Raw genomic sequence first — 12,119 nt, 5'->3', positions numbered from 1 at the left:
TTATTTTTATGATGTAACAGTTACCATATGGATTTGTAAATATTCAGTTAACTGTTGCCTTTGATGAAATGTCACTGTAAAAAAAACTAATCATATTTTTAAAATATAACTTTAACAGTTTATTTTAGATTTGCCATTTTCTTTTTTTTGTTGTTTTTTGAAGGATCAAAGTAACAATGAAATTATGATTGGAGTGATGTCAGGAGGAATTCTGATTTATAAGAACAAAGTACAAATGAATACCTTTCCATGGTAAGAACTTCCATCAGTACTTTTGCTTTTACCATTATATTACCAAATACAATTCATATTAAAGAAAGTGGTTGTTGAGCTATTTAATGTTGTCATACAACTTTGTCCCACTTACTTGGAATCTACCAGAAGATACCTATTAAAATAATTGAATTATTTGTTTCCGAAGTGTCTTAGTTTAAAGAAAATACTACTTTGCGAATTTTTCTCTTAGTATCTAAATCTGTACTGTAGTGTAATAGCTAATATTGTCATATTTACTCTGCGTCTCACGCTGTGCCAGTTGTTTTGAATACAGTACTTCACTTAAATGCATTCAGTGGGTGCTAGTTTATTAGTTGGAACATGGGCATGGTTGCTGCAACAAAGGCCCCTTATTACAGTGGTTTAAATTGGTACTGGGAAAGTATGGTGGCTCCATGGGGTTTAAAACTCATGTTTCTTCTGTGTTATTGCTCTGCTGTCCTTAGCATGCTGTGCTTATCCTCGTCGCCCAGTGCCTCACTCACCATCACTCCTATATCCCAAAGTGAGGAAGAAGGAGAGGTAGCATCTGCCATTTCCCTTTAAGGGGATAACTTGAAAATTGTAAAAATCATATTGATCACATATCCCTTGTGTGAATATCATATAAGTAACTCGGGCTTTTAAAAATAAACACAATGATTTTCTCTAGGGGAAGAAGCAAATACAAAAGAAATATATTGTATCAATCTGTTTCTCTTTATATCTCCTAAAAGAATTGGTCCAGATTTTTCAATATCTCTGATTATTATTTAATAGGTTTTTGTAATTAGTCACTTATATAACACTAATAGAAATATGATAACTGACAGAAGCTATTATTTTAGAAAATTGCCACAATTACGTTGAGAAAATAAACATAAATTTCCCCAATAGGTCACTATCTAGGAAAACATGAAATACAAAATATAAAATTGATGAAATGAACTTCATCAAAATTAGATATTTTTGCTCTCCAGAAGACACTGTAAAGAAAATGAAAAGGCAAAAAACACTCTTTTATAAAATACATATTTGATAAAGGACTTATCAAAAGAATGTAACGGACTCTTATAGCTCAGTAATAAGACAACTTGATTAAAAAGAATAGGCAAAATATGTGAATAGATACTCCCCAAAGGAGATATACAGATGGCAAATAAGTACACAAAAAGATGCTCAGTCATTAGTGAAACGCAGATTAAAACCGCAGTGAACTATTACTGTTCACTCACTACAATAGTTCCAATTAAAAAGAATGATAATACCAAGTAATGGCAAGGAAGCAAAGCACCTAGAAATCTCATATATTGCTGGTGGGAATGCAAACTAGTAGACCAACTTTGGAAAACAGTTTGGTGTTTCTTCAAGGTTAAACATAGATTTACCATATAATCTGGCAATTCTATTCCTAGATATTTACCCAAGAGAACTGAAAATACAAGTTCGTATAAAGATTTGCACACTGTGTTCATAGCTGTATTATTCATAACAGCACAAAACAGAATTCCAGATGTCCATCAGTTGGTGAAAGGACAAGCAGATTACACTTGCATTGGAATACTGTTTAGCAGTGAAAGAAATGAACTGTTTTACACACTAAACAATATGGGTGACCCTCCCCTCAAAACATTATGCTAAGTGTAAGAAGCCTGACACAAAAGATGACGTACTCTTTGTTTCTATTTATATGAAATTCCTGAGAACACACAGTATAAAGACAGCAGACCCTTGGTTGCCATTGGAACATTTTCAGGTGATGGAAATTGTTACATGGTGGTTTGGGTGGGTGGTAGTTACACAGCTGAATACATTTGTCAAAACTCATTGATTTGTTTGCCTAAAATTGGGATATTTCATTTTATATATAAATTATACCTCCATAAAGCTCATAAAGAAAATCAAAGGTCATTTAGTGTTTCATCTCACATCTTTTAAGTTCTTCCTGTATAATTCAAATTGTGTTATGTTCAGAGGAGAATACAAAACAGTTCAAGACATAGTCCTTGCCTAAAAGTGGGCACATAAAAATTAATTACAAAACATAATAAGACAATTTGTAACTTAAATGCTTCAGAAGAGATAGTTACAATTGTTGACTTTCATAATGGTAAATGTGCATCTTCAATTTTAATACTTTTCTGATTTTACTAAAGACAGTTAAAAATACTTTTTATTAATTTTACATTTTCTATGAATGTCAAAATCAGAAATAAATTCTTTTCAGGTGATGTGGTTAAAATGATAATCTAAATTTTTCTGTATTTTCAAAATTATACAATAAGGATTCTAGAAGAGTTTTTGACAAATTACTTTGGAAACACCAAGGATATAATTTCACTAGGGAAAATTATAATGGCCCTATGGTATTTGAGATGGTTTTTAAAGGATGAATAGAAATTTCTTCAGTGAGGAGGAAGTATGGAAGAGGTATGTGTGTATAGAGGGTTCAGTCAGGGAATTCAGGGTAAAGGTACCAAACATTTGCAGGAGCCTAATAGTAAGAAAGGACGTGGCAAGTTGAGGAGATGATGGGATATTTGGTTTGATTTTTTTTTTTTCAGTTGTCTTCACTGAGGACAGAAGCAAGGGCACAAGAATTTAAGATATAATAATGTTGCTTAGGAGAGAAATTAGATTCAGATTGTGAAGGATCTTATATATTCCATATGCTGAGGAGTTGGTATATTATTTTATTATTAAATATTCTTGAAGGTAGTTTCATGTTGAGAAATAGAACTCATGTTTATAAGTCTTTATCACACAAGTTAGGTTAAAAAGAAGAATGTGAGCATTTAAGATATTGATTGGAAAATTCTATATAGTATTCCTTTAAATTTTTATTTTCCAGAATTAAACTAAATAGATGGGATTTAAAGTTGTTAAAGCTACTAGACCTACATCATCCTGGAACATAAGGATTTCTTCTGATCCTAACTACTCATAGCAGTACATACTACAACATTAGGAGTACATTTATACATATACCACAAATTGCCACGATTTAAGATCCAATATCAATTGATTTCCAAAGAAAATCAATCATTAAGTTGTGTGAAAATCATCAAATACATGGTTTACTTTTAGTTCTTAAAGTATGGATCTATTTTCACAAAAGCAACACACTTCTTATTAATACTACATGTGAATAAGGAACCATTTCAGCCTCATCATCTTTATTCAAATTAGTGTTCGTAGAATTGCCATTGCCCTTAAATTGATATTTTAGCGAAGTATTGTGGAAGTCTCCTTGAGGAAATCATAAAAATCACTTGATAAAAATGGAGTATGATTACAGCTCGGAATTACCAAATTTCTACATGAATGAAGAGTTTTGAGTAAAGGTGGAAGTTTTAGAGCTGATAGTTTTATAAGATTAATAAGGTAGGAAAAAAATCACTTGTGGATTTTAATGCATTTTGTCTGTACCTTATAACCCTGCAACTTGGGTGTTGTTAGCATTGTTTTTATGGATAAGGAGTGAGAAATGCCAGAGAAGCTGACTGGGCCAGTGTTAACAAGTATGATGAGTATGAAGCAGAGCTTTAAATAAACCTGGGTCTTTCAGTTTCTGAAACACTAGCTTCTCACTTACCTCTTCTCTCAAAATTAGAGCTATGTGTAGAAAAAGTAGTGTTCCATGTAATAGATTCCCTCATTTCTTTCCACATATGGTTATCCCTAAATTATCCAGTTCAAGTTCATACTTTTAAACTGTTGAATACTGAATTGGGAGTTACTTGGATTCTATAATTAGACTTCATTAAAATTAATGCTCATCAAAAAACATCATTAGTAAAATGAAAAGGGATGGAGAGAGTTCTGGTTCCCAGTCCAGCAGGTAAAGACTTTGGAAGTAGTCACCCCTGTCCTCACAAGAAAAAAAAAAAAAAACTGAAAAAACTCAAAATCAGCAACTCTTTTTAGATCCCTCAGAGAATTGAGCACACAGGGCATACTTACTGCAGCTCTGAAAACTGGAGAGACAGGTGAATACAAGGCATGACAACTTACCAGGACTAGAAACCACCGCTGCAGCCACCCCTGGTAGGAGTACATGCAGGGTGATTGACAGATTGCTGGAGATGGAGCAGAGACTAGCTTGGACTAATTTACTTAGGAAGGACCCCTCATTCTCATGAGTTTTACTACCAGGCACCCCACCAGGATCTCAGGGCGAAGATTGGAGAAAAATCCGCTTGTGTTCGAAGGGCAGGGGATGGAAGTTGAGCAGGAAAGTAACCGTTTTGAAATACGCTCAGAGCTTTCTGCTCTCCTTAACAAAGATCTGCCCTCAAGGAAATCTATTTTACCAATACTTAACCAACATGTGTTTTACCAGAGCCTAACCAAGGTGGGGGAAGGGAAGTGCCCGTTTCCAGCCCTCTCTGTACTTCCTGTTGCAGCTAGGGAGGGGTGAGCTGACGGGCACTGAAGGGTGCAGCCAAGGGGCTCAGACCACTAAACCTGAGACCTAATCACAGGATTAAAGACGAGTTCCTCGCCAGCCCCAGACTTAACTGACACATCACCAGGGCTCCTGCATAATAACAAAGCGTCACAACTTAAGTCACTGCAAAGCTCAGGCTAATTAAGGACTGTCTTGGGAAACCCAAAGACAACAGGAGAGACAGAAACCAGGATAGTAGAGCAAATAGCGTCAAGTGCCTGCCTCAGAGACTGTTCCTTTGGAACAGTCACAATTTGATTGAATTCGTTCCTGAAGCAATTCATGGCCCAGGGCGCTGCTGAAAATAATAGAGCAGTGTGTTGGCAATTAGAGGAGTTCTCAGCTGGGTGTGGTTTTTGAGAGAATGGGATGTTTAGTACCCCTGGTCATCTCAGTATTCCTGTGGGCACACCCAGAGCTGTGCTTTCCTGAAGAGCAACAGCAGAAGCCTAAACTGGAGGTTGAGGGTGAAGATAGAGTCCATGTACGTAAACTACCAAATAACAGGAAGCTGGGAAGATGGGAAACAAATACTTACACTCACTGCGATGCAATATGTAAAACATCTGGTTGCCAGCAAAATATTACAAGACACACAAAGATAAAGGAAAGTATGACCCATACACCTGATAATAGACAAGCAACAGTTATAAGTATACATGTGCATAATAACACAGTTTCAAAATACATGAAGGAAAAAAATAAGGAAAAATAGACAATTCTACAATCGTAGTTGGAGATTTGAGCATATCCCTCTCAGAACTCAATACAAAAACTAGACAATAAAAAATCAGTTGAAATAGTTTCAAGCACTATCAAATCTCGTGGCTTAATTGATATACAATACTGAAACTGTGCGACTCAGATTGCACTTGAACCCATGGGCGGGGACTCAAACCCAGCCAGAACCCACTGTCTTTTAATTGAGATCACACACATGGTCTTAGGACTTACTGAAGCTCAGGTTCTTTATGTCTAATCACAGAAGGAATTCAGTGAGAGACAAAGTGATAGGTAAGAAGTGGATTTATTTAGAGAGAAACACACTCCACAGGCAGAGGGTGGGCCATCTCAGAAGGCAAGAGGCCCCAAAACATGGTGTGGTTAGTTTTTATGGGCTGCGTAATTTCATAGGCTAATGAGTGGGGATTATTCCAGCTATTTCGGGGGAAGGGGCAGAGATTTCCAGGAATTGGGCCACCACCCACTTTTGGCCTTTTATGGTTGGCCTCAGAACTGTCATGGCGCCTGTGGGAGTGTCATTTAGCTAATGCATTACAATGAGCATATAATGAGGCTCAAGGTCTACTGGAAGTCGAATCTTCCGCCATCTTGGATCTAGTTGGCTCTTACCAGTTTCTGTCATATCCTATGGCTATGTCATTCTTTCAAAGGTTGTGCCCTGCTCCCCTTCCCTCCTGTTTCAATACTATGCCTAGTAACAGCAAAATACACATTCCTTTCAAGGGTACATGGTTTGTTTACTAGGAGAGAAAATATGTTGAGCCATAAAACAAGCTTCAATAAATTTTTTATTGAGTTATAATTAATATAACATTATATTAGGTTCAGGTGTACAGCATAGTGATTAAATATTTCTATACCTTATGAAACAGCACAGTAAGTCCAGTTATCATCCGTCACCATATAAAATTATTATAGTATTATTGACTATATTCCCTCTATATACATTACATCCCCATGACTTATTTTATAACTGAAAGTTTGTATTCTTAATCCATTTCACATTTTTGTCTTTACCTGCACCCTTTTCTCTCCTCTGGCAACCACTTGTTTGTTCTCTGTATCTGAGTCTCTTTTTGTTTTATTTTTTAGATTCCACGTATAAATGAAATCATAAGGTATTTGTTTTTCTCTTTCTAGTTATTTCACTTTCATAATACCCTTGAGGTCCATCCATGTTGCCATAGTTGGCAAGATTTTATTCTTTTTTATGGCTGAGTAATATTCACACACACACATATACAAACACATCACATCTTCTTTATCCATTCATTATTGATGGACACTTAGGTTGTTTCCATATCTTGGCTGTTATAAATAGTGCTGCAATGAACACAGGGGTGCATAAATCTTTTTGATTTAGTGTTTTCATTTTCTTTGGATACATACCCAGAGGTGGAACTGCTGGATCGTATGGTAGTTCTATTTTTAGATTTTTGAGGACCCTCCATACTGTCTTCCATGGTGGCTGCACATATTTACATTCCCACCAACAGTGCACAAAGATTCCCTTTTCTCCACATCCTTGTCAACAGTTGTTGTTTCTTGTCTTTTTGATAATAGCCATTCTGACAGGTGTGAGGTGGTATCTCATTGTAGTTTTGATTTGCATTTCTCTGATAATTAATGATGTTGAACACCTTTTAATGTCCCTGTTGGCCATGTGTATGTCTTTGTAAAAAATGTCTATTCAGGTCTTCTGCCCATTTTTTAATCAAATTTGTTTTTTGATACTGAGTTGTATAAAAAAGTTCTTTATATACTTGGATATCAACCCCTTATTGGATATATCATTTGCAAGTATCTTCTCTCATTTGGTAGGCTACCTTTTTGTTTTGTTGGTTTGCTGCACTGTGGAGAATCTTTTAATTTGATGTAGTCCCATTGTTTATTTTTGCTTTTGCTGCCCTTACCTGAGGAGACATAACCAAAAAATATTGCTAAGACTAATGTAAAAGAGGTTACTGTCTGTGTTTTCTTCTTGAAGTTTTATGATTTCAGGTATTACATTTAAATCTTTAATCCATTTTGAATTTATTTTGTGTATGGTGTGAGAAAGTTGTCCAGTTTTCATTTTTCTGCATGTAGCATCCAGTTTTCCCAACACCATTTATTGAAGAGACTGTCTTTTCTCCATTGTATATTCTTGTCTTCTTGTCATAGATTAATTGACCATGTGAGCATAGGTTTATTTCTGGGCTGTCTATTCTCTTCCACTGATTTATGTGTCTGTTTCTATGCCAGTACCAGACTGTTTTGGTTACTGTAGCTTTGTACTATAGTTTGATGTCAGGAAGCAGGATTCCTCCAGCTCTGTTATTTCTCAAGATTGTTTAATTATCCGGGATCTTTTGTGTTTCCAAACAAATTTTTTTTTTAACTTTTCATTTTGTTTTGTAGTATAGGTGATTAGCAATGTTGTGATAGTTTCAGCTGTACAGCAAAGTGATTCAGTTATACATATACATGTATCTCTTCCATGCAAATTTTGAAATTATTTGTTCTAGTTCTGTGAAAAATGCCATTGGTATTTTGATAGGGATTGCATTGAATATATAGATTGCCTTGGGTAGTATGGTCATTTTAACAATATTAATTCTTCCAATCCGAGAATACAGTGTATCTTTGCATCTGTTTGTGTCCTCTTCAGTTTCTTTCATCAGTGTCTTATAGTTTTCCAGGTTTTACATCCTTAGGTAGATTTATTCCCAGGTATTTTATTCTTTTCAATGTAATAGTCAATGGGATTGTTTCCTTAATTTCTCTTTCTGATAGCTCGTTGTTAGTGTATAGAAGTGGAACAGGTTTCTGCATATTAATTTTTTATTTTGGGGTCCTTTTTTATGATTTTCATTTCTGTGTTTACATTGCCCATCTGTTCTTTGTTCTTGCTTTCTACTTTATCCTTTGGAGCTCTTAGCCTGTTAATCGTAGTTGTTTTAAACTCCCAGTCTGATAAGTCCCACATTCCTCTCATATCTGGTTCTGATGCTTCCTCTGTCTTTACATTGTGGTTTTTGCCTTTTGGTATGCCTTGTAATCTTTTCTTGATGGGCAGATAGGATACCCTGGTAACAGGAACACTGTAAATAGGCTCTTAGTAATGTGGTGGTGAGGTGTCGACGGAAGGGGGTTTTCTGTAGTCCTGTGATTAGCTCTCAGTGTTTTAATGAGCCCAGGCCTCTAGACTGTGAGCTTCACAGTGTTTCTCATTTTTTTTTTCTCTCCCCTTGGGTGGGACAGGATGGCTAGAGTGGGCTGGACTTGGGTATTTTCCTCCCCCAGGTCAGGCTCTGGTTAACAAGATTCCCCTAAAGGTAGGCCCTGTTGAGAGCAGAGTGCTCTGGCCTAGTTCAGCATGGCTTCTTTCCCTTTCCCTGTCGGAAATCTGAGGGTACTTTTCTTTGGTATTTATTTTCGGAATCTGTTTGAGCTTCTAGAGCTAAATCTCACAATACCGTGAGGTCCGCCCTATGACTGGGGCCTCTTGGGGTTTTTAACTCTCAGGGTTGACCACGCTGAGCCTTCCACAACTCATAAAATACAGTTCAGATTTTCCTACCCTGGCACTGCTTCCTCTGGCAGTTTCTGCTCCTGAATCTTCTCTGGGAAGCTCTGATTCCCTGTACTCAGCTGTTGGTCTCTCAAATCTTGGGGGTAGCCGTTTGCCCTGTGCTCTTCCCTTCCTTGTGTATTTAAGAAGAGTTGTGGATTTTTCAATCTGTTGAGCTTTTTACTTGTTGCCAGGATGGATTGGTGATTTCCAAGCTCTTAACGTGCAGAAAACTACTTGCAGTTTTAAAGAGTAAATAACTATATTATTGGTATTCTTAAAATTTTAACTTGTGATATGTGTTTTTATGTATTTCTTTAGACACAAAATTGGGAAATGTATAGTTTACAGCAAAATGTTCTGATAAAACTAAGCTCAGTTGAGCATATAAATTCTAATTATTTTTTCACGAAGCACCAAAAACTTTAATAGATTCTTTATGTACTTTATATATGTCTATATAGTTAAATATTTAGACATTACTAAACAAACAGTTAAAAGATTATTTTTTAATTTTTTAGATTAATATTTTTATCTTTGTTCAATATTTTAAATACTCCAATTCATTCTCTTTTTATCCAGGTTGAAGATTGTAAAAATTTCTTTTAAGTGCAAACAGTTTTTTATTCAACTGAGAAAAGAATTGGTGAGTTGATCTTATTAACATAACTTAAGTCCTTTAAGAAATAAGTCGTCATTCATTACAGAACTTTTAGTGCAAGTAAATGTGTTAATACTGTTAATAACTGCCTGCTCAGTTAAGTAATTCACATTTTATGACAAAGTATATCCCTAGTGTTTCTGTGGTTCTGATCAGAAGTTATTCTAGATATCTGTTCTGCTATCTCTTGAACTTAGAAACTGGTCTCAGTTGTGATGTTCATTGTCGTCCCCAGGGTCCATTCATGAGGTCAGTAACTGAGCATTTATATGTCCTTTTTCTTTCTTTCTTTTTTTTTTTAAACTAAATCTACAGCACTTCCTTTCACATAGGAGTACATTTCATTTGGGGGATTCTGAGCGTTTAGTTTTGTTCCTAGTTAATGAACGTGTAGTACATTTCCTCCCTTTGTTGGACTGATGTCCTTTTTGTGTATTAAATACAACACATTATCACAGAAAGTACAGTGTTGGAAAGAATTTCATCTTACAAATGATTTTATCTATTTCATCAAATTAAATTAACCTTATCCTTTAACTGACATTACTAGAAGTCTTGACAAATTAATGCACATTTCAGGATGTGTATATGTGTATATGTGTATAAAATGTATTCAGGGACTTCCCTGGCGGTCCAGTGGTTAAGACTTCGCCTTCCAGTGCAGGGAATGCGGGGTCGATCCCTGGTCGGGGAGCTAAGATCCCACATGCCTCGAGGCCAAAAAACCAAAACATGAAGTAGAAGCAATATTATAACAAGTTCAATAAAGACTTAAAAAAAAATGGTCCACATCAAAAATACATAATAAATAAATAATAAAATAAAATGTATTCAAAGCCTTAAAATATATTTGAATCAAATGTATTTTATAGAGGATATTGATCTACTGACTGTGATTCATCATTATACTCACAAAACATAGACGTTTTATTTCAAGAGAGTTTTTATTGAAATAAAACCAACAGAAATTAAGTATAGTGCTTGATAAGTATATAATATACAATGTTATTATGTAGAACATTACTACCACCCTGGCAGCTGGTATTATTACTAATGGAGTTGACGCCCACTAGCAGTCATTAACTCTCCCAAAAGGTAAATATTATTCTCATTTGTATCATCGTGGATTAGTTTGCTTAGTTTTGAATTTTAAAATCTAAAATCATACAGAACGTTTTCATTTTTATCTGCCTTCTTTCCCTTAACATTGTGAGATTCATTCGTGGTGTTACACCTAGCGATAGTTTGCTCCCTTGCTGTGGAATTCTACTGAATGAATATACCATACATTAGTTATTCATTCTTACTATGTTAGTGGACAGTTTTGCCATTTCCACGTTGTGACTATTATGATTAATGCTGTTAATGAACATTCTTGTACATGTTTCAATAAATGTTTAGAGGAATAAAATATAATAAATCATATCTGGAAACTAGAGAACAAACATTTTACTTTGATAATTATATTGGTAGGAGGCGGTGTTTAAGTCAACTTTTCCAATTTGCTCCCCATTATAGTGCTATTGTTGTTAGTAATACTAATAATATAGTATCTAACATTTCTTAAAGTCTTACTGTGTGCCTGGTAACGTATCAACCGTTTTCATATCATTTAATCCTCACAACCATTCTCTGAGGGAGTGTTAATGCATACAAAGCAACTGTTACACAGAATTAAGAATTCTCTGGTGATCAAGAAGTGATATTTTAAGCATATCATCTTCTAATATCACAGCTTAATATTTATACATGGGCATTTTACTGTATTTTAGTCATAGAAGGTATCTTCATGACCTTTTGATAGGCAAAGATTGCTTTAATAGGACATAGAAGGGAAACTAACATTAAAGGAGAAGATCAGTAACTAGAACTGGTTAAAATTAAGAACTATGTTCTTCAAAAGACATGATTAAGAAAGTCAAATAGCACAGAATATGTGTATGATACACACACACCATCTGTGTCCTTGGTTGTGTATCCAGCCCAACCCAGAAGTACGCTAGTGACTTGAACAGACACTCCAGAACTGAGAATATCCCCATGGCTAGTAACATGAAAAGCTGTTGAAACTCAATTAAGCATCAGAGAAATACAGATTATAACCAAAATGTGATAATTTCACACAACCACCAGAATAGTGGAGCAAAAAGATGGGGAGCCAGTGACCGGGGAGTGTGAAGAGCATGCGCTGCTGGTAGAGGGGGTGCCTGTCAGGCTGATCATTTTGGCAACGGCTGGGCGGCACTGACCAGAGGTGAGCGCATGGCATCTATGGCCCAGCAACAGAAATTCGCACCTATGCGCATCTGACAAAATACAGGAATACACACAGGAACAACATTTTCACATCACCAAACTAAAAACATTAAATGTCTGTCAACGGTAAACAGGTTAATAAACTGTGGTCTGTTCACATGAGAGAATAGTGTGTAGAATGAAGTGAGTCAATTACTGCT

General features: G+C 35.6%; 1 protein-coding gene across 7 annotated transcripts in view; it reads left to right on the top strand.

Annotated features, from left to right (window-relative positions):
* PTPN4 (protein tyrosine phosphatase non-receptor type 4) overlaps positions 1-12,119 on the top strand; it is a 178,636-nt gene that overhangs the window by 102,654 nt on the left and 63,863 nt on the right. For all 7 annotated transcript variants that reach the window (XM_004276902.4, XM_033400230.2, XM_033400232.2 and 4 more), the window contains exons 10-11: positions 164-252; positions 9,585-9,648. In XM_004276902.4, coding sequence (XP_004276950.1) covers positions 164-252; positions 9,585-9,648 — 153 coding nt within the window. The remainder of the gene's footprint in view (positions 1-163; positions 253-9,584; positions 9,649-12,119) is intronic.

The sequence above is a fragment of the Orcinus orca genome, chromosome 7 (genome assembly GCF_937001465.1).
Source record: "Orcinus orca chromosome 7, mOrcOrc1.1, whole genome shotgun sequence".
Lineage (NCBI taxonomy): Eukaryota > Metazoa > Chordata > Mammalia > Artiodactyla > Delphinidae > Orcinus > Orcinus orca.
The sequence above is the reverse complement of the archived record's forward strand: the minus strand, read 5'-3'. Positions and strand labels throughout refer to the sequence as shown.